This window comes from Schistocerca piceifrons, chromosome 11 (assembly GCF_021461385.2).
Source record: "Schistocerca piceifrons isolate TAMUIC-IGC-003096 chromosome 11, iqSchPice1.1, whole genome shotgun sequence".
Taxonomy (NCBI): domain Eukaryota; kingdom Metazoa; phylum Arthropoda; class Insecta; order Orthoptera; family Acrididae; genus Schistocerca; species Schistocerca piceifrons.
Genome location: NC_060148.1, coordinates 83,603,532 through 83,625,581, shown reverse-complemented (window position 1 = coordinate 83,625,581; position 22,050 = coordinate 83,603,532). Strand labels below are relative to the sequence as shown.

Sequence of the window (22,050 nt, the reverse complement as noted above, 5' to 3'; positions counted from 1 at the left end):
TCCTGAGGATTGGAAGAAAGGAATTATAGTCCCGATCTTCAAGAAAGGGGATAAAAGGAGATGTGAGAACTACAGAGGAATCACCCTGCTATGCCACTGTGGAAAAATCTATGAAAAGATGCTGGAGAAGAGAATAAGAAGCAGTATTGAAAGTAGACTGCAAGAGGAGCAGTACGGTTTCAGACCGGGAAGATCAACAACGGACCTCATATTTGCGGTAAGGCAACTGCAGGAAAGGCACTATGAGTACGGGAAGGACTTAATCATGGCCTTTTTGGATATTGAGAAGGCGTATGACAGTATCTGTAGGGACAAGCTCTGGGATGTGCTGAACACAAAAGGGATAGATGAAGAGATTACACGAAAAGTCAGAAAAATGTATGAGGGAAGTGAGAGTTGTGTGAAAGTGGGGAGGGAACGTACTGCATGGTTCAAGCTGGAAATTGGGCTGTGACAGGGAAGTGCACTTTCGCCTTTATTGTTTATTATTGTTATGGATGAAATCCTACAGCAAGTATCAGATGCAATTGGAGATCATAAAATGAAAGCAGTGCTTTTTGCCGATGACCTGATGTTATGGGGAAATTGCGTGAAGGAGGTGCAAGAGCAGTTAGATGCATGGGAGGCAACGGCAGCACAATATGGAATGCATTTCTCTGCAAAGAAAAGTGAAATAATCGTCACAACAAGGAAGAAGAATAGGCCAAATGTGGATATAACTTGTGGAGGGGAAAAACTACAAGTGGTAGAGAACTTCAAGTACCTGGGAAGCGTGATTGAAAGTAAGGGGGGAAACGCAATGGAAATAAATGAAAGATGCAGAAAAGCAGGGCAGTTCTACAAATGCATTAGGGGGCTTATTTGGAGCAAGGAGGTGCCACAGAAATCCAAGGGAATTATATACCGAACCTACTTTGTCCCCATATTGACATACGGAAGTGAGACATGGGTAATGCACAAAAGCGACAAAAGTAGAATACAGGCTAGTGAAATGAAGTTCCAGAGGAGCAGGTTGGGTGTAACAAGACGAGACAGATTGCGAAATTTGTATGTGAGGGAAAGACTAAAGGAGGAACCAGTACAGGACAGGATAGAAAAATCAAGACTGCAGTGGTATGGACACATGAAGAGAATGGATGAGGGAAGAATTCCAAAGAGGATGTTTGATCTGCAACTGGAGGGGAAGAGGCCCAGAGGAAGACCAAGAGATAGATGGGTGAAGGGAGTGAAGGAATGTGTGATGAGAAGAGGAGAGAACTGGACGAAGGTGGAAGAGGGGGAATGGTGGAAAGACAGAACACGGTGGAGAGGCTTGTGTTCCCGACAGACCCAGCCAGTGGCTGGAAACTGCCCAAGATGATGATGATGATTGGTTCATTTGGGCCAGAGGATCCAGTCCACACCATTATCGAACCACCGTCAACTTGCACAGTGCCTTGTTGACAACGTGGGTCCGTGGCTTCGTGAGGTCTGCACCACACTCAGACTGTCAGCTCTTACCAATTGAAATCAGGACTCACCTGACCACGCCACAGCTTTCTAGTTGTCTAATGACCAGCTGATTTGGTCACGAGCTCAGGAGAGGTGCCGCAGGCGATGTCGTGCTGTTAGCTAAGTTACTTGCGTCAGTCGTCTGTTGTCAAAGCCCATTAACATTAAATTTCACTACACTATCCTAACGGGCACATTCTTTGTGTACATGACACATTGATTTCTGTGGTTATTTCATGCTGTGTTGCTTGTCTGTCAGCACTGACAACTCTGTGTAAACACCACTGCTTTTGGTCATTAAATGAAGACCGTCAGCCACTGCACCGTCTGTGGTGACAGGCAATGCCAGAAATTTGGTATTCTCTGCACACTATTGACATCGTGGATCTCAGAATACTGAATTCTTTAACGACTTCCAAAATGGAACATCCCATGCCTCCAGCTCCAACTAACATTCCACGTTAAAAGTCTGTTAATTTGTGTTGTGTGGCTATAATCATGTCGGAGATCTTTTCACGTGAAACAGTTGAGTGCAAACGACACCTGCACCAGTGTAGTGCCCTTTAATACCTTGTGTATGCAATACTACCACCATATTTACACTATGTGATTTAAGTATCCGGACACCTGGCTGAAAATGACCTACAAGTTCACAGGGCCCTCCATCGATAATGCTGGAATTCATCATAGTGTTGGCGCACCCTTAGCCTTGATGACAGCTTCCACTGTCGCAGGTATACCTTCAATCAGGTGTTGGAAGGTTTCTTGAGGAATGGCAGCCCATTCTTCACAGAGTGCTGCGCTGAGGAGAGGTATCGATGTCACTCAGTGAGAGCTGGCACAAAGTCAGCATCCCAAAATATCCCAAAGGTGTTATATATGTTTCAGGTCTGGACTCTGTGTAGGCCAGTCCCTTATGGGGATGTTATTGTCGTGTAACTACTCTGCTGCAGGCTGCGCATTTTGAATAGGTGCTCGATCGTGTTGAAAGATGCAGTTGCCATCCCCAAATTGCTCTTCAACAGTGGGAAGCAAGAAAATCATTGAAACATCAATATAGACCTGTGCTGTGCTAGTGTCACGCAAAACAACAAGAGGTGCAAGCCCCCTCCATGAAAGACACGACCACACCATACCACCACCTCCTCTGAATTTCACTGTTGGCACTACACACGCTGGCAGATGACGTTCAGCGGGCATTCACCATACCCACATCCTGCCATCGGATCGCCACACTGTGTACTGTGATTAGTCACTCCACACAACGTTTTTCCACTGTTGAGTCGTCAATGTTTACGCTACTTACACCAAGCGAGGCGTTGTTTGACATTTACCGGCATGATGTGTGGCTTATGAGCAGCCGCTCGACCATGAAATCCAACTTTTCTCACCTCTCACCTGTCATAGTACTTGCAGTGGATCCTGATGCAGTTTGGAATTCCGGTGTTATGGTCTGGATAGATATCTGCCTATTACACATTACTACCCTCTTGAACTGTTGGCATTATGTCAGTCAACAGACGAGGTCAGCCTCTACACTTAAGTGCTGTACGTGTCCCTTCATGTTTCCACTTCACTAACACTTCGGAAACAGTGGACCTAGGGATGTTTAAGAGTGTGGAAATCTCGCATACAGACATATGACACAAGTGACACCCAATCACCTGACTATGTTCAAAGTCTGTGAGTTCCACAGAGCACCCCATTCTAAAATGTATGGTTTTGGAGGTGTCTGGATACTTTTGATCACGTTTATGTGGATATCACTACCCCAAGACTTTTCTCATCTCTCTGTATTCTGCATGACACAGTCCTTTAAACAAAACGTAGTCAAATTAGACATTATGTGTGATTGTGTTATCAGCAGGAGCATGAATGCTACTGCTGACAATGTTGCAACATTACAACAATTTTGCAACACTACAAGTGTGAGTGCTTGTACTTGTATGTGTGTGTGTGTGTGTGTGGGGGGGGGGGGGGGGGGGGGGGTGTTCTGATAGCTCTGAAGGAGGACATTTGCAAGAGCTTACTGATGTGTTTTATTTGTTTCCTATTGATCACACAGTTCTTGAGATGTATAGTGAGTTATTACCTGTAATCATTTCTTTATGTGTAGTCCACCAAACTCTTTTCATCATGATATTTACATTCTTTATGGCAATTCTATTATAGTGTTTGTGACGTGTTGCAGCTGCTACGCAAGTGCATCCTGACAATGACGAAGCCGTCGGTGGAGGGTCCCCTCGGACAGCCGCCATTTGAGCGGCCTAGCATTGCTAAGGCCATCACCAACTTCGTACTGTACAAATTCGGACATCTGCCACAGAGGGTCAGTAAATATAGAAATATTGATTCATTTACAACCTCTCATTTATCCAGCTCTATGAACTTTATAACAGTTTTCATTTTCAAACATAAACATGTTTATGTTTTTCATTAGCAGTTTCAACCGTCTCATACAATAGTCCTCAGATTTAGAAATAATAATTGAAATTTCAATATTATGAGAAGGAAAGTTGCTACTCACCATATAGCGGAGATGCTGAGTCGCAGATAGGCACAACAAAAAGATTTTCTCATTTGAAGCTTTCAGCCAATGGTCTTGGTCAACAACAACAACAACAAAACACACACACACACACACACACACACACACACACACACACGGGGCTGCAGTCTCAGGCATCTGAAACCACACTGCGAGCAGCAGCACCAGTGCATGATGGGAGTGGCGACTGGGTGGGGGTAAGTAGGAGGCTGGGGCAGGGAGGGGGGAGGGATAATATGGTGGGGGTGGTAGACAGTGAAGTGCTGCATGTTGTGCGGAGGGCAGGGGTTTGGTGGGTAAGGCCGGGGGGAGGGGGGGGGGGAAGTAGTGGAAAATGTGAGAAATTGAGAGAAATAAGGAAAAAAATAATAAAATAACTAAAGAAAAAAAGACTGGATGTGGTGGAGGAATGACGGCTGTGTAGTGCTGGAATGGGAACAGGGAGGGGGCTGGATGGGTGAGGACAGTGACTAACGAAGGTTGAGGCCAGGAGGGTTACGGGAACGTAGGATGTATTGCAGGGAAAGCTTCCACCTGTGCAGTTCAGAAAAGCTGTTGTTGGTGGGAAGGATCCATATGGCACAGGCTGTGAAGCAGTCATTGAGATGAAGGATATCATGTTTGGCAGGGTGTTCAGCAACAGGGTGGTCAACTTGTTTCTTGGCCACAGTTTTCGGTGGCCATTCGTGCGGACAGACAGCTTGTCGGTTGTCATGCCTACGTAGAATGCAGCACAGTGGTTGCAGTTTAGCTTGTAGAACACATGACTGGTTTGACAGGTAGCCCTGCCTTTGATGGGATAGGTGATGTTAGTGACCGGACTGGAGTAGGTGGTGGTGGTGGGGGGGATGTATGGGTCAGGTCTTGCATCTAGGTCTATTACATGGGTATGAACCATGAGGTAAGGGGTTGGGAGCAGGGGTTGTGTGTAAGGACGGATGAGCATATTGTGTAGGTTCGGTGGACGGCGGAATACCACTGTGGGAGGGGTGGGAAGGATTGTGGGCAGGACATTTTTTTTCTTTTTATTTCTCTCTATGTCTGCTTGCATCTGTGTATGTGCGGATGGATATGTGTGTGTGTGCGAGTGTATACCTGTCCTTTTTTCCCCCCAAGGTAAGTCTTTCCGCTCCCGGGATTGGAATGACTCCTTACCCTCTCCCTTAAATCCCACATCCTTTCATCTTTCCCTCTCCTTCCCTCTTTCCTGAGGAAGCAACCATTGGTTGCGAAAGCTTGAATTTTTGTGTTTATGTTTGTGTTTGTTTGTGAACAGCACTGTAAAGCATGTCCGGAGTCATGGCGAGGCATTTGCGTCGGATGTTGTCTTTCAGCATCCCTAGATATGTCGGTCGATCACTATCAAAAGTCAGTATAAATTTGAAAACTGAGTAAATCACGGAATAATGTAGATAGAGAGGTACAAATTGACACACATGCTTGGAATGACATGGGGTTTTATTAGAACCAAAAAAATACAAAAGTTCAAAAAATGTCCGACAGATGGCGCTTCATCTTATCAGAATAGCAATAATTAGCATAACAAAGTAAGACAAAGCAATGATGATGTTCTGTACCGGAAATGCTCAATATGTCCACCATCATTCCTCAATAATAGCTACAGTCAAGGAATAATGTTGTGAACAGCACTGTAAAGCATGTCCGGAGTCATGGTGAGGCATTTGCGTCAGATGTTGTCTTTCAGCATCCCTAGATATGTCGGTCGATCACTATACACTTGCAACTTCAGGTTACCCCAAAGGCAATAATCGCACAGACTGAGGTCTGGGCACCTGGGAGGTCAAGTCTGATGAAAGTGGCAGCTGAGCACACGATCATCACCAAACGACGTGCGCAAGAGATCTTTCACGCGTCTGGCAATATGGGGTGGAGCGCCATCCTGTATAAACATCGTACATCCCAGCGGGTGTTTATCAGTCAGGCTGGGGATGATGCGATTCTGTAATATATCGGCGTACCTCTCACCTGTCACGGTAGCAGTTTTGCTGTCCAGCGTGATCTGTCGGACATTTTGTGAACTTTCTTTTTTTTTCTCTGTAGTAAAACCCCACGTCATTCCAAGCATGTGTGTCAATTTTTACCTCTCTATCTACATTATTCCGTGGTTTATTAAGTTTTCAAATTTATACTGACTTTTTGATCAGGAAAACATTCCACGTGGGAAAAATATATCTAAAAACAAAGATGATGTAACTTACCGAATGAAAGCGCTGGCATGTTGATAGACACACAAACATACACACAAAATTCAAGCTTTCACAACCAACGGTTGCTTCATCAGGAAAGAGGGAAGGAGAGGGAAAGACGAAAGACCCACATCCTTTGGTCTTTCCCTCTCCTTTCCTCTTTCCTGATGAAGCAACCGTGGGTTGCGAAAGCTTGAATTTTGTGTGTATGTTTGTGTGTCTATCAACGTGCCTGTGCTTTCGTTTGGTAAGTTACATCATCTTTGTTTTACTTTTTGTTTCTCTCCTTGTATGCCACCACAGTGTAGTTTGATAATTTGTTGATAGTCAGCACTAGTCACAAACATGGCAAGTTCAGGTGCGGAGTGAGCTTTCTGTGTGTTGGAGTTCTACAAAAACAAGTGTGCTGCAGCCGTTCAATGGATGTTGAGAACCAAGTACAGTGAGAAGCCACTAACAAGGAAGGCCATTTACCGCTGGCACAACAAATTCATTATGATAGCTTGCTTGTGCCCGGCAATGAGAAGTGGACATCCCAGTGTGAATTGAATCAGAAGGACGTACAAGAGACATTTGTAAGGAGTCCAAAGAAATCGGTGCGTCGTGCATCCCGTGAACTCGAAATGGCTCCAACGACTGTGTGGAAAGTCCTGCTACAGAAGCTGTCTGTGAAACCATTCAAATTGGAGCTAGTGCAGAAGCTCTATGATGGCGACAAAGACAAGCGTTTTGAGTTTTGTTCGCAGTTGCAACAATTGAATGAGGATGCGGATGGCATTGTGGATTTCTTAATTTTTAGTGACAAAGCCACTTTTCACACTAATGGGAAAGTGAACATGCATTGAATCTGGGGTACAAAGTATCCACATGAATGCATTGAATTTCAGTGTGATTCCCCAAAGGTAAAATGTTTCTTGTGTCTTGTCACGCCAAAAACTGCACGGGCCATTCTTCTTCGCCAAGAACACTGCTACTGGAAAATCCTACTTGGACATGTTGCAGCAATGGCTGAAGCCTCAAATGCAATCGGCCTCGCTATTGATTTTTGAGCAGGGTGGGGCTACACCCCATTTTCATTGTGAAGTTCTTGGGTACCCGAACACGGAGCAGCCACGTTGATGGATTGGCCGTGCTACAGAAGGAGACAGCTGTTTCACGAAATGGCCTCCCCGATCACCAGATCTCACTCTGTGTGACTTTTTTCTGTGGGGACACATTAGGGATGTGGTGTATGTACTGCCTCTACCACGTGATGTAGCAGAGCTCCGGGAGAGAATACGGGAAGCAGCTGACAGAGTGAACAATGTCATGCTGGGGCAGGTACGGCAAGAATTGATTACTGTATTGACATCTGCCGGGTCACTCATGGTTTGAATATTGAATGTTTGGAGAGGAAAAAAAAAAAAAAAAAAAAAAAAAAAAAAAAACACTTTCAGAGTTTCTCTTCAAAATGCAATGTGTATGACATCTTTACAATGTTTAATTCTTGTGCAATAGATAATTGAAAGTGTTTCTGTACTTTATGTACACCCAGTATTTGTTCATTACTATTCTGCCTCTCATGCTCACAGAATGTGTCACCTTTCCTTTTATGAATTTTCAACTGTAAAGATTTTGTTTCATTTCTGTGTCAGTACTGGATGAACTGCAGTCTGGAAACAAAAGACATTTGAATGGACTGGGTCCTCTGCTCCAGCTGAACTGATTATTAACTGGAATAGATCATGGTTGGCTACTTGGAAACTATCTGCAACCCTTCATTGGACTTCATGTTCCCAAACAGTAATGCAGTTTTTATAGATGACAATGTGCTGTGTCACCAGGCCAAAATTATTCACTATTGGTTTGGAGAACACTCTGGACAGTTCAGGCGAATGATTTGGCCATGCAGATTGCCAGACAAGAATCCAATTAAACATTTATGGAACGCAATCAAGAGGTCGGTTTGTACACAAAATTCTGAATGCTGAACACTTTCGCAATTGTGGATGGCAGTAGAGGCAACATGGCTCAGTATTTCTGTAAAGGACTTCCAATAACTTTTTGAGTCCATTGTGTGTCGAGATGCTGCTCTACTCCGGGCAATCCGCAGCTCGTGGTCTAGTGGCTAGCATTGCTACTTCTGGATCACAGGGGTCCCGGGTTCTATTCCTGGCCGTGTTAGGGATTTTCTTTGCCCGGGGACTGGGTGTTTGTGTTTTCCTAATCATTCCATTACCATTCGTGAAAGTAGTTACATTGGACTGTGTACAGATAGGGAATTTGTACAGGCACTGATGACTGTGCAGTTGAGCACCCCACAAACCAAACATCATTGTTACTCTGGGCAAAAGGAGGTTTAGGATCTATCCCATGACTCTTTTCACTTTAGTGAAAGTGCATTTGTAAGCTATGCTCTGGTACAATCAGTCACGGATGGGTGAGTGGTCGCTATAAGATACACACCGTGCAGGGCAGTGTAGGTCTCAGCCATAAAGAAATGCTTAAGTTTAAGAAAAACAAAAGTTGGTAATTATGTTTCAGCATCTGAAAGATTATGTATATTTATATTTCACACAAGCTGCATAAGAGTGGCACTAGTGGTGCCACTATGAGGATGCAAATTAGGTTTGCTCTTAAATACTTGCTGTAACGGTCATGAATGCTAGTTGCCTGTGAGATTGGTTGTGGTGAGTTGATGTTAGTCAGGAATACGTTTAAGGTGACAAAGACACCATTATCAACAGCTCACTGTGTTTGAATGAGGTTGTATAATTGTGTTACGAGATGCTTGATGTTCCTTCTGTGATATTGCAGAATGACTTGGCAGGAATGTAGCCACCATACACGATTGGTCACGAGAATGGTCGATCACAAGAAGTTCGGGCTCCCGACGGCAGTGTGCCACTACCAAGACAGAGAAGAGCATTGTGCCCAGCATGTGGCTCTAACACATCATACTGCATCTGCCACAACAATTTGAGCAGTTTACGCAGACCGTAGTCTAGTGGCCCGCGTTGCTGTTTCTGGATCACGGGGTCCCGGGTTAGATTCCCAGCCGGGTTTGGAATTTTCTCTCCCCTGGGACTGGGTGTTTCTGTTGTCCTCATCATTTCATCATCATCATTTGTGACAGTGACTAGATTGAATTGTGGAAAAAAAATACAAATGGACTGTGCAAAAATTGGGACTTTGTATGGGTGCTGGTGACTGCGCAGTTGAGTGCCCCACAAACCAAAAAACATCATCATCAATTTAAGCAGCAGTTGGTACCACAGTGACACAATGAACTGTTAGAAATCAGTTGCTTCGGTTGCTTCAATGACAGCTCTGAGAGAGATGCCCTGTAGTGTGTATTCCGCTGACACCAAACCACCACCATCTACGACTTCAGTAGTGTCAAGCGAGAGCTCGTCGGTGGGCAAGGTGGAGGTCGGTTGCATTTTGATGAAAGCTGGTTCTCCCTCGGTGTCAGTGATGGCCACGTGTTGGTTAGGGGGAAGCTAGTTGAGGGCCTGCAACCTACCTGTCTGTGTACTAGACACATTGGACATTTGACCTACGCATGGAGTTATTATCTGGGGTCCTGTTTCGTTTGATAGCAGGAACACACTCGTGGTTATCCCGTGCACCCTCCATTACAAATTTGTGCAGTAATATGGTGATTTAACCGGTTATACTGCCACTCATGAACAGCATTCCAGGGGGTCTTTTCCAATAGAATAACTGTCACCCACATACCGCTGTTGTAACCCAACATGCTCTACAGCAGAGGTTCCCAAACTTTTGTTTGTCGCGCCCCCCTTCTGCCGAAAAGAAAACTTCCGTGCCGCCCCTACCCCCTAAAAAAATATAGAGATTTTTATTAATTATCGAGAAACTATTGAAAAATTTGTGGTGGTGGCGTCATGTAACATGGTGGGCTGTTAATGTATCGACTCGCAGTTATTACGTCATCAGTCTAGTCTAGTGATTATAAGCCACTCCTAAAGTAAACAAAGTCCTCGGTAAACAAGGAAAAATATTTGCAACCTTTGCAGATTAGTGGATGCGGACCATTATTTTAAGTTGAGTGTAGCTTATTACTTTCGCTCATTATCAAAAATAGTCACTCAGTCACAGTGTTAACGAACATCGCTGATTTGTACGCCTATATATAGCGCTCCCCATTGTCATTGCGCATAGGTTGACATTTATGTCAACGACGACAGTTACCGAACGGCGACAAAGGCCCAGTTCCCAGAACCGGACAAAAAATAAAAAATAAGTTTTACGAAATAATTTTGCAGACTACACAGAACTTTAAAAAATATGAATAAAACAACTTCCTTATCTTTATTACATTCCCTTGCTGCACACCATTTCTTCACCAGTATACGATTTTAGGACTACTCTTCGCTTCCCATATCTATGATACACTTTCGCTGTGTCTTCATCCAGAAGAAATACCATTATTAGTTGAAATAACATACCACACGTAACATCAGAATCCATAAGGATCACACGCAGTATTTATATTTAAATCAGATTCACTATGTTTATTTTATATTGTTTCTTCGAAATAGTTTTTTTTTTTTATAATTTTACAGTATAACCTACACGTAATGATAGTTAGGAGGAAAATAACAAGTTCTCTTATAATGTGATGTATTTATTATAAAAATATTATTTCCACACACATATGGCAAGAAACAAACAAATAAATCCACGTGAAGCATGAGCTTGCATATTTTTTACAAGATTTTGAATTCTTGGCTGAATAGTAGAAACTGTGCAACGTAAATCATTGGCGATACTGAGTTTGCTTCTAAGCTTATTTTATATCGCCACTACCGCTGAAAATGCTCTTTCGCACAAATAAGTGCTTGAAAATGGTAAATACAGTTTCAGTGCTTGTTCTGCTGTGCTGGGATACACTGTAATCGCATCACATGGGGATCCGCGGGTTGACAGGGTAATAAAACGGCATTTTTGCAGTTACGCAGTATAAGGGATTATTACTCTGATCAACATAGCCTACTACGGCTAAAAGTTATAACATGATTACGTTCAGTTCATGTGTACAAATGTACGGAACAGTTAATACCCGACTTTTCTGTTTTCCAATTGTCAGAAGTAAGTTGTTTACGAATCTGATATATTAGAATTAATGCATATCGCCTTCGTAATTTTGAGAGTAATCTAGGATAGGTTATTGGGATAGGATTGCGGGAAGTAGGACGCCAAACGATTGCATTTAGCACCATAATCTATCATTAATACCTGCACATTCATTTTTATTAAAATATCGATATTAAAAAGAAATATCAGGTTTATACCGCTAACTCCACCCGCGGCCCCCTTGTAACATCATCACGCCCCCCCAGGGGGGCGCGCCCCCCAGTCTGGGAACCCATGCTCTACAGTGTGCCGACATGGCCTGCTCAATAGCCAGATCTGTCTGGAATCGACCTTATAAGGGACATCATCAGACAACAACTCCAGCGTCATCACAAACAGTATTAACTATCCCCGAGTGCAACAGGCATGGAACTACATCCCGCAAACCGACTTCTGGCACCTGTACAGCACAACACGAATGACAACTCCAGTGTCGTCACAAACAGTATTAACCTTCCCTATATTGACAGACTTAGTGTAACAGCTTTCGAAATGTGGTGCTACAGAAGAATGCTGAAGATTAGATGGGTAGATCACATAACTAATGAGGAGGTATTGAATAGAATTGGGGAGAAGAGGAATTTGTGGCACAACTTGACCAGTTGGTAGGACATGTTCTGAGACATCACAGGATCACAAATTTAGCATTGGAGGACAGTGTGGAGGGTAAAAATCATAGAGGGAGATCAAGTGTAGTTTGAGCTCTCTGAGACTGCTGACGTGTGTGCAAGTTGCGTTTGCGTGAGTGTGTGTGTGTGTGTGTGTGTGTACTGCTGACAAAGGCCTTAATGGCCGAAAGCTATGAGTGTGTGAATCTTTTTATTGTGCCTATCGCGACTCAGCATCTCCGCTATATTGTGAGTAGCAACTTTCCTTCTCTGGTATTGTTGATTTAATATTGCAGGACATAAGGAGTAATGCATCTTGTTTCTTGCAAGGAACAAGATGTGTTTTTCTGCACTACAACCAATGGACATGGTGTGTTCTGTAGCAGCTTAACTATTTCAATTCCTTCTATTTTGTAGATTAAATGGAATCTGCACTGTTTCTACAATGTTGTGTGTCTAGACAAACTCATGCTCTTATATATAATTTCACATCAAAATTGATACGAGAGGTTTAACAACTGGATTATTCAAATTTTATAGAAACTTTAAGTTTTATTTTCATATCTGAAGGTGGCATTTTAGATGGTCGAAACTAGTAATCTAAAAACATAAATGGAATTATGTCTAGAAATAAAAATAACTTTAACAATTGTGTCAATTACCATCACCTCCAAATGATAAAAAGTCATTCTTCACAACTAGGAATTATGTGATATTTGTAAATAATTTAAGTTACTGTAAACTGCCAGGTTTCCGTAGAGTAAAAGTTTCTTATGACGCAAAATGAAATGTTTACATTGGCCCACGTTTGTGCTGTTTTGTAGGAGTGGCAAACAATGTACGATCTGGCCAAGATGTTCCTGCACTGCTTGAACCACTGGAACTTCGAGACGCCCAGTGTCCGCCGCCACACGGTCACTGCAGAGGAGATATCTGCGTACAAAGTCAATTACACCAGGTGAGCCACGGGAGAAGTGTTTTTGTCAGAGGCAGCCATGTTGGCTGTTTTGTTTGTTGCAGTAGCTTCAACTAGCTGATACCACATAAACTGCCTTTACCACCCACATATTTTTCATTTGCTGTTGCTGGTATGCAAGCTGTGTGAACTTCTCAGAAGTAAAGATGGATGATATATGATTTGTATAAGAACCGAGGGGGAACAATAGGAATGGAAGGCCAACAACAAAGTGCTTGGATTAAAAGTGGTATAAGACATGAATGTAGTCATTCTCCTTATTGTACAGTCAGTACATTAAAAGATCAGCAATGGAAATAAAACAAAGGTTCAAGAGTGCGATTCAAATTCAGGGTGAAAGAGTGTCAGTTATAAGTTTCATTACTGACATTGCTATCCTTGGTGAATGTGAGGAAGAAATAGAGGACAAGTTGAATGGAATGAGCAGTGGAATGAGTACAGAGTATGGATTAAGGCTAAATTGGAGAAAAATAAAAGTAATAAGGAGTAGCAGAAATGAGACTAGTGATGAACTTGACATCAAAATTGGGGGCCACTAAGGAGACGAGGTGCAGGAATTCTGCTACCTCTGAAGCAAAATAACAGACACTGGATGAAGCAAAGGGGACCTAAAAAGCAGATTAGCACAGCAAAGAGGGACTTCCTGGGAAAAAGAAGTCGGCAGCATCAAACAGTGGCCATAATCTGAGGAAGAAATTTTTGAGAATTTGTGTTTGGAGCACAGGATTATATGGTGGTGAATCGTGGTCTGTGGAAAAACCAGGGCAGAAGAGAATCGAAACATTTGAGATGCATTGCTCAAGAAGGATGTAGAAAATTAGGTGAGAGATTGATAAGGTGAGAAATGAGGACGTTGTCTGCAGAACTGTCGAAGAAAAGAACACTTAGAAATCACTGACAAGAAGAAGGGATAGGGTGATGGGACATGTATTAAGGTGTCAGAGAATAACTATCATAGTATTAGAGGGACTGTAGAGGGCAAAAACTGTAGGGGAAGACAGAGACTGGAATACTTTCAACAAATAACTGAGGACATAAGGTGCAAGTGCATTGAATTGGTCATAAGACGAGTCTTACAAATAATGCAAAGTGTAGGCCTCATAGCCTAGTTTGAGAAACTCAAAATAGGCCAACAGTTTATGAAAAGGGCAAAATTTGTTTCTGGTTCAAAAATGAGCTCATTGTTTTTTTGGTGGTAAATCTAGAAAATATTTTAAGGGTAGTAGTTGGACAGCATCACATTCTCATTGTTCTAAGCACTTCAGACCCATCTGAAGGCAATGAAAAACTGCCCCATTGGATGGTCCTTCTTTCATTATGTTTCTTGCTGCTCAGCCCTTCGTCACCAGAGGGTCTTAGTCGTCAGTGACACTGCGAACTGTTTGATCACCTATCAATGTTTAATAGCCAGGGTCAGCAACATTACATTTCAGCAGTTCTGAATGTTTTTCTGATCACATGTTCGAACTATGAAGGTATTTCAATCAGCCCAGCCAGTTTTTACACCAATTGACTTTTTTGCGGCTCTTCAGGTTGTAATGTAACAGACTACTGAAACTATCAATACCATCGGCTGGCAAGCTATGCGATGCCATGAATCAACATGAAAGAACAATTATATTAATATAAAATTACAGTGAACTTTAATTATGTCAACATAAACTGAAATATTATCATTTTATTATAAAAACTAATAATTTGCAGGACAATCGTATTATGTATTGCTGAAGAACTATTTGAGAACCCTATTGAATTTTCGTACTGTTTTCATAAGTGTATACATGTGATGTATAAAATATCTATGCTTAATTCGTGTTGGCAAACCTGCGTACTTTGTAAGGTCTTTGATTGTTAATCCAGAAAAAGTTTGCCGGTTGAGGCTAAGAGACAGTCACGTTTTGGTGAGTCTAAGAGACAGTGGGTCTTGAGAAGTTGTGAGAAACGGACGATTTTGAGAAAGATTGTGTTGTTGAACATTTTGAGACGACGACTTATGTTGGAAAAGCTTATATTGGTGAACTACTGGTTGTTATGAAGATGATGTTACGAAAATATATAATATGGCAAGCTTTAAACAGTATCGGTTCTTACGTAGCATATTACAAACCCAAGGACCCATTGTAGTAACAATTACAGCAAATCCAGAAGTTAACCTAGACAACGAGCAAGCAACGACGAGTATTCAAGGTAAGGTAATTAAATTATTTCATGTTCGTACTGTGAAGTTACCTTCTCTTTGTCAAATATTTAAGTCTCTTATGTTCAGTTAATAGAGTGAACAGACTGACGGGGACTTGTGGTCCACTATTGAAACCAGGAGCACCACACAGGTTTTTAAATACGTGTCATAATTTGATATAAAATAATTGATGATATTTAATATTTGTTCCCCGGACAAGGGAGGTGCGATACAAGGTGCAGTTAATTGTGAAAGAGATATCAGGGAAGAGTGTGGATGCTTAACATATTACATCTCTCTTGTGTGAAAATGAAACTGTTAATGATCCACAAGAATTGTGCAAAATCTATATTTATGAAGAAGAGTATCTGTCTGTCTGTTTGTTTGTAATTCACACAAATTTACACTTTCATACTGATCTTGATTAAATTTTGCTAATTAACCTTTGAGAAAAGAGGAGGATCACCGTCTACATAAAATTTTGTAATCTGACTTCAAACATGTATAAAGGGAAAAGGTGGTTACGAAAAATCGCTAAAAGTTCTTGGTAGATTTATTTCAAATTTCTACATCATCCCCTAGTGGACATTTGGTCAGACAAAGGCTATATATTTTTTACTATACACAATATACAGGGTGTTTCAAAAATGACCAGTATATTTGAAACAGCAATAAAAACTAAACGAGCAGTGATAGAAATACACCGTTTGTTGCAATATGCTTGGGACAACAGTACATTTTCAGGCAGACAAACTTTCGAAATTACAGTAGTTACAATTTTCAACAACAGATGGCGCTACAGTCTGGGAAACTCTATAGTACGATATTTTCCACATATCCACCATGCGTAGCAATAATATGGCGTAGTCTCTGAATGAAATTACCCGAAACCTTTGACAACGTGTCTGGCGGAATGGCTTCACATGCAGATGAGATGTACTGCTTCAGCTGTTCAATTGTTTCTGGATTCTGGCGGTACACCTGGTCTTTCAAGTGTCCCCACAGAAAGAAGTCACAGGGGTTCATGTCTGGCGAATAGGGAGGTCAATCCACGCCGCCTCCTGTATGTTTCGGATAGCCCAAAGCAATCACACGATCATCGAAATATTCATTCAGGAAATTAAAGACGTCGGCCGTGCGATGTGGCCGGGCACCATCTTGCATAAACCACGAGGTGTTCGCAATGTCGTCTAAGGCAGTTTGTACCGCCACAAATTCACGAAGAATGTCCAGATAGCGTGATGCAGTAATCGTTTCAGATCTGAAAAATGGGCCAATGATTCCTTTGGAAGAAATGGTGGCCCAGACCAGTACTTTTTGAGGATGCAGGGACGATGGGACTGCAACATGGGGCTTTTCGGTTCCCCATATGCGCCAGTTCTGTTTATTGACGAAGCCGTCCAGGTAAAAATAAGCTTCGTCAGTAAACCAAATGCTGCCCACATGCATATCGCCATCATCAATCCTGTGCACTATATCGTTAGCGAATGTCTCTCGTGCAGCAATGGTAGCGGCGCTGAGGGGTTGCCGCGTTTGAATTTTGTATGGATAGAGGTGTAAACTCTGGCGCATGAGACGATACGTGGAAGTTGGCGTCATTTGGACCGCAGCTGCAACACGGCGAACGGAAACCCGAGGCCGCTGTTGGATCACCTGCTGCACTAGCTGCGCGTTGCCCTCTATGGTTGCCGTACGCGGTCGCCCTACCTTTCCAGCATGTTCATCTGTCACGTTCCCAGCCCGTTGAAATTTTTCAAACAGATTCTTTATTGTGTCGCTTTTCGGTCCTTTGGTTACATTAAGCCTCTGTTGAAAACTTCGTCTTGTTGCAACAACACTGTGTTCTACGCGGTGGAATTCCAACACCAGAAAAATCCTCTGTTCTAAGGAATAAACCATGTTGTCTACAGCACACTTGCACGTTGTGAACAGCACACGCTTACAGCAGAAAGACGACGTACAGAATGGCGCACCCACAGACTGCGTTGTCTTCTATATCCTTCACATCACTTGCAGCGCCATCTGTTGTTGAAAATTGTAACTACTGTAATTTCGAAGGTTTGTCCGCCTGAAAATGTACTGTTGTCCCAAGCATATTGCAACAAACGGTGTATTTCTATCGCTGCTCGTTTAGTTTTTATTCCCGTTTCAAATATACTCGTCATTTTTGAAACACCCTGTATAAATATATGTGTAGAGTATATAAAGGAGAAATGTTGTTATGAGACGTTGTAAAAAGTACTGGACTAATTTACTTCAAAGTTCTTGGCCGATTTACTTAAAATTTCTGCATTCATATGAAACAGTAAAGACAATGAAAACTTAAATGCCTAGCAATCGAAATATGTTGTGGTAAACTGACTATAATTCCTATAATGAGGCTAAGTTATTGTGGCAATACCCATCTTGAGATAGTGTCATCAGACGTCACAGGATCACAGGGTGAACAAAAGTTTGAGAATTTGGCAGAAATATGATTATCAACTCTTATTTATTTATTAGTTGCTATTGTTACGTTGTCCGCAGCTCACGGTCTTGCAGTAGCGTTCTAGCTTCCCGCGCACGGTGTCCCAGGTTCAATTCCTGGCGGGGTCAGGGATTTTTCCTGCCTTGAGATGACTGGGTGTTGTTGTGTTGTCTTCATCATTGTCATTCATCCCCACTACGGTCAGAGGAAGGCAATGGCAAACCACCACCACTAGAACCTTGCCTAGTACAGCGGTGCGGGTCTCCTGCATCGTCCCCTACGCTCCTCGGAGTATGGTACCTCACCATCATCATCATCATCATCATCATCATCATCATCATCATCATTGTTACATATGCAACAGAACAAGGCTGGCTGTGAAGAAACTAGTGCCAAATATAATCATCAGGGGTTACGTTGCAGGTGAAGACATATTCATTCATCGCACTACCCAGCGGTTTGAATGTGTCCTTCTATTTAAAGTTATTGCAATTTCCCATGTGGCTTGCATTTGTCCTAACTCTAACCATTTTTGATGAATTCGGGTTGAAGGCTCAGAGGTGTGCACCCAGTCATTAGTCAGACACCAATTTACCTATTTTCAGGGATCTGCTGCTTAATAATGAGTTGACCTACAGTACAAATATTAATTTGCTAAGTTGCTGTAATGAATGAAAAGGAGGATACATCATTCAGTATTATATAAAAAATTTTGAAAAACAGTTTTTCCATGCTGTACTTTAAATTCTTTATTTTTTTAAAGAATCATAACTTTTTATGGGGAAACAGCACAGACCTCAGCTTGCACACTGTAACTCTTTAGTCATAGTATTAAGTATAAATAATAATGAAAAGCAATCAACAGTTCTTACCTTCACTTAAAGACGACTCAATTGGAAAACATCAAATTTGATTAACTTCAATTTCCTGGGGAGGGAGAGTACATAGACAGTTTAATGTCAACTTGATTTTTTGCTGAAATGTTTACATATCTGGTAGTAACCTTAAGTGCAAGAAAGAGTATCCTAACTTACTTTATTCATTAGCAAAGAATGAAATGAAAGTGCTACATGCACTTACCACCCATATTCAGTATTACAGGGAATTGCTAGATAAAAACTGTGTATTCCTTGAAAAATTGTTCCTAAAATGTTTGTGATCAACCTGTAGGTCATAACTGTAAACAGTTAAAAGCTGAAAAGTTACCAATCATTTTTCATGATGTATATGTTGTATTTCACTATTAAATGTCTTTTCATTGTAAATAATTATAAAAGATGACTTGGGTGCACAAATATGATGATATATCCTTATTCTTTTATTGTAAATTAAAAAGACATAAAAGAAATAAAAGAAAATATGCAAATAGTAGTGAGAGACATTAATAATTTTTTACATATACGATGGCTATCCACAAAGTACATTACGTTTTCGTTTGCGTCCGTTAGGGGCGGGGCTAGCGCGGCCATCTTGGTGTCATGGCATTCTGCCGCTCAGTCGGTATCCTGCCGTGCTAATGAGAGGTTCGTGCTGTACTCTGTTGAGTTACTGTGACAGTTTGAAATGTCAGCGTTAATTGAAAATGCTGCGAAGTGTGAAGTGCGTGCTGTAATAAGGTTTCTGACTGCAAAAAACTGTACACCGACAGAAATCTATCGGCAGCTTTGTGAAGTGTATGGGGATAACATAATCACTGAAGGTGGAGTGCATCAATGGGTCATAAAATTTAAAAATGGCCGAACTAACGTTCACGACGAAGAGCGAAGTGGAAGACCCAGCATAGTGACTGCCGAACTTGTCGAAAAAGTCGATGCCGCGGTCCATGAAAACCGTAATTTCACAATAACGGAACTCTCTATGAGTTTTCCACAAATTTCACGAAGTTTGTTGCACGAAATCATTACCGAAAAGCTTGGTTACCACAAGTTTTGTGCAAGTTGGATACCAAAAATCTTGTCAGAGATTCACAAAAATCAGCGAATGGCTGCAGCGTTAACGTTTTTGGACGCTTACTAGAAAGATGGCGACTCATTACTCGATCGCATCATTACTGGTGACGAAACATGGGTTAAGCATGTGAACTGCAAGACAAAATTGCAGTCAATGCAGTGGGGCCCACAAATTCCCCCCAAAAACCCAAGAAATGCATGCAGACAATGTCGGCAAGGAAAGTGATGGCGACTGTCTTTTGGGCCAGAAAAGGTGTGATTTTTGTGGATTTCCTGGAAAGAGGCACTACAATAAACTCTCAAAGGTATTGCCAAACTCTGCACAACCTCAGAAGAGCAAATACAAAACAAGCGCAGGGGAAAGTTGGGCTCAAAGATCTTGCCGATTCACGACAACGCCCGGGCCCACACGGCAAATGCCACTCGTGAAGTTCTCGAATCTTTTAAGTGGGAGTTGTTTCCTCATCCGCCGTACAGTCCCGACCTGGCACCAAGCGACTTCCACTTATTCCCAGCAATGAAGAAGTGGTTGGCTATGCGGCGTTTTGATGACGACGCACAACTTCAAGAAGAGGTAACCACGTGGTTGAAGGCGCTGGTGGCCGAATTTTACGACGAAGGAATTTCCCAGCTCGTCCATCGCTACGATAAGGGCCTTAATTTAAATGGCAACTATGTAGAAAAGTAGTATTTAAGTGTGAATTTCATCTGTATATAATAAAAAAAATTCCAATACTTTATTTATTTTTAATTCCAAAACGTAATGTACTTTGTGGATAGCCCTCGTATAATGGCGTATACAGACATAAAAATTCTGTAAATAATGGTTTGGTTAACAAATCCAGATATAAAGAAGGAAATTTCATGTTTAAAACTCTTCCATCTTGCCAGTGACATTGTTTTCCTTGACATACTGATCCAAAAATGAAATTTCACTCAAATGTAAGAGATACAGTCTCTTCATAGCACTCATTATCAAGTTTATACAACTGTGCACTATAACTTTGTAATGATGAGACAGAGTTGTTAGCCAATACTTAATGTCAGGAGGGGAAATGTGTAGTACTGCTAGTACACACACACACACGCACACACACACACACACACACACACACAAGTAAAAATGACACACTACTGTCCAGCTTTTGATACAAATAGTTTATTTGTTTGGGAGGGGAGAGATGAGTTGGGGAAGGGTAAAGGAGGCCAGGTCACTCAGAATCCAGTATGAGAGAGATGAAGCCAAGGTGAGTTTGAGGGGAGGCAGAGATTAATCGAAAGGCTTCTATTGGCAGTACTTACATACAGCTAAGCGCTGTTCAGCAATTCTGTATCATAGCTTTATCAGCTTTTTTGATTGAATTTTCCGTTGATTCGAGATTCAGTGCTTTCCATACCTAATACAAGATTTGAAAGAATTAGTATCCAAGCAGTGCCAGGCATTCAACAAGAGAATTAATACTTGTAATTTTTTCTAGATGTACCACGCATTTGAAGCAGGGTTCATATGCCTCATTAAAATTCTTAAAAAGTCCTTTTTCAGCTAATAAATTTTAAGGGTGCTTGAAAATTCCTTGTTTTTGTATGTCCCTCAAAAATTACTGTTGTTCAACATGTCATTTCACAGAATGATTTTTATACCTTTGTTTTAGTTTATTAACTCTCAAAATTTGATGCGGCAAGTTTATGCATTACAGGTAGTGTGATTTCATATTAACGACCGTAGGAAAATCTATACACACTACATGATGTCACTACAAATGTCGCATTACTTGTTACGAAATTATATGCTATAGATCGCCATCAGAATGTACAATTACTTCCATGTAAACGTGACTTGTGCACAAAGTGTTCAAGTGCAGGGGGAGCTTCAAATTGGAATGTGGACTTCATTTTAAGTAGTCTGTACCATTTGTTCAAAGATTCAAATGCGAAGTGTGAAGATTATATGTTCAAATACCAAGAAATTGCTTAGACAGTGGTCTGGCAGTATCAACAGACACAGAAATCTGGAGTGATGTGAAAAAGTGTGTGTCCAGTGTTGAGAAAGGAGAGATAACTAAACCAAGTTGTAAGTCATTCACTGTCATACAAAACAGTGTAAAAGATAAGCATATATCTGTCAAGTTAAACTTCTTTCTTTGGTTCATAAAACTTACTGAGCCATTTTTGAAACACTATCAAAGTGATGAACCCCTGCTTCCATTTCTTGCTGCATATTTGACAACTTTTATGTGCAATACTCTTCAACATTCAAGAAGAAGAAAAAATTACAGCACTGAGTTCTCCAGCAAAATTAGCAGAGTTCACTTTTCATAAAGGTTCTCAGAATGACGCATCAAAATTTAGTTTGGGATTTTTTGGGACTGATTGTTGCAGGACTCTAAATAGGAACAAAGTTACAGAGACACACACATTGGGAGTAAAATGGGAATCTATGGAGTTTACTGTTCCATTTATTAAAAAGGTTGTATAAGGGGCTCCAG

General features: G+C 41.6%; 1 protein-coding gene across 3 annotated transcripts in view; it reads left to right on the top strand.

Annotated features, from left to right (window-relative positions):
* Positions 1–22,050, top strand: part of LOC124720053 (histone acetyltransferase KAT2A) — a 343,302-nt gene that overhangs the window by 150,622 nt on the left and 170,630 nt on the right. For all 3 annotated transcript variants that reach the window (XM_047245315.1, XM_047245316.1, XM_047245314.1), the window contains 2 exons: positions 3,683–3,820; positions 12,818–12,951. In XM_047245315.1, the coding sequence (XP_047101271.1) occupies positions 3,683–3,820; positions 12,818–12,951 (272 nt within the window). The remainder of the gene's footprint in view (positions 1–3,682; positions 3,821–12,817; positions 12,952–22,050) is intronic.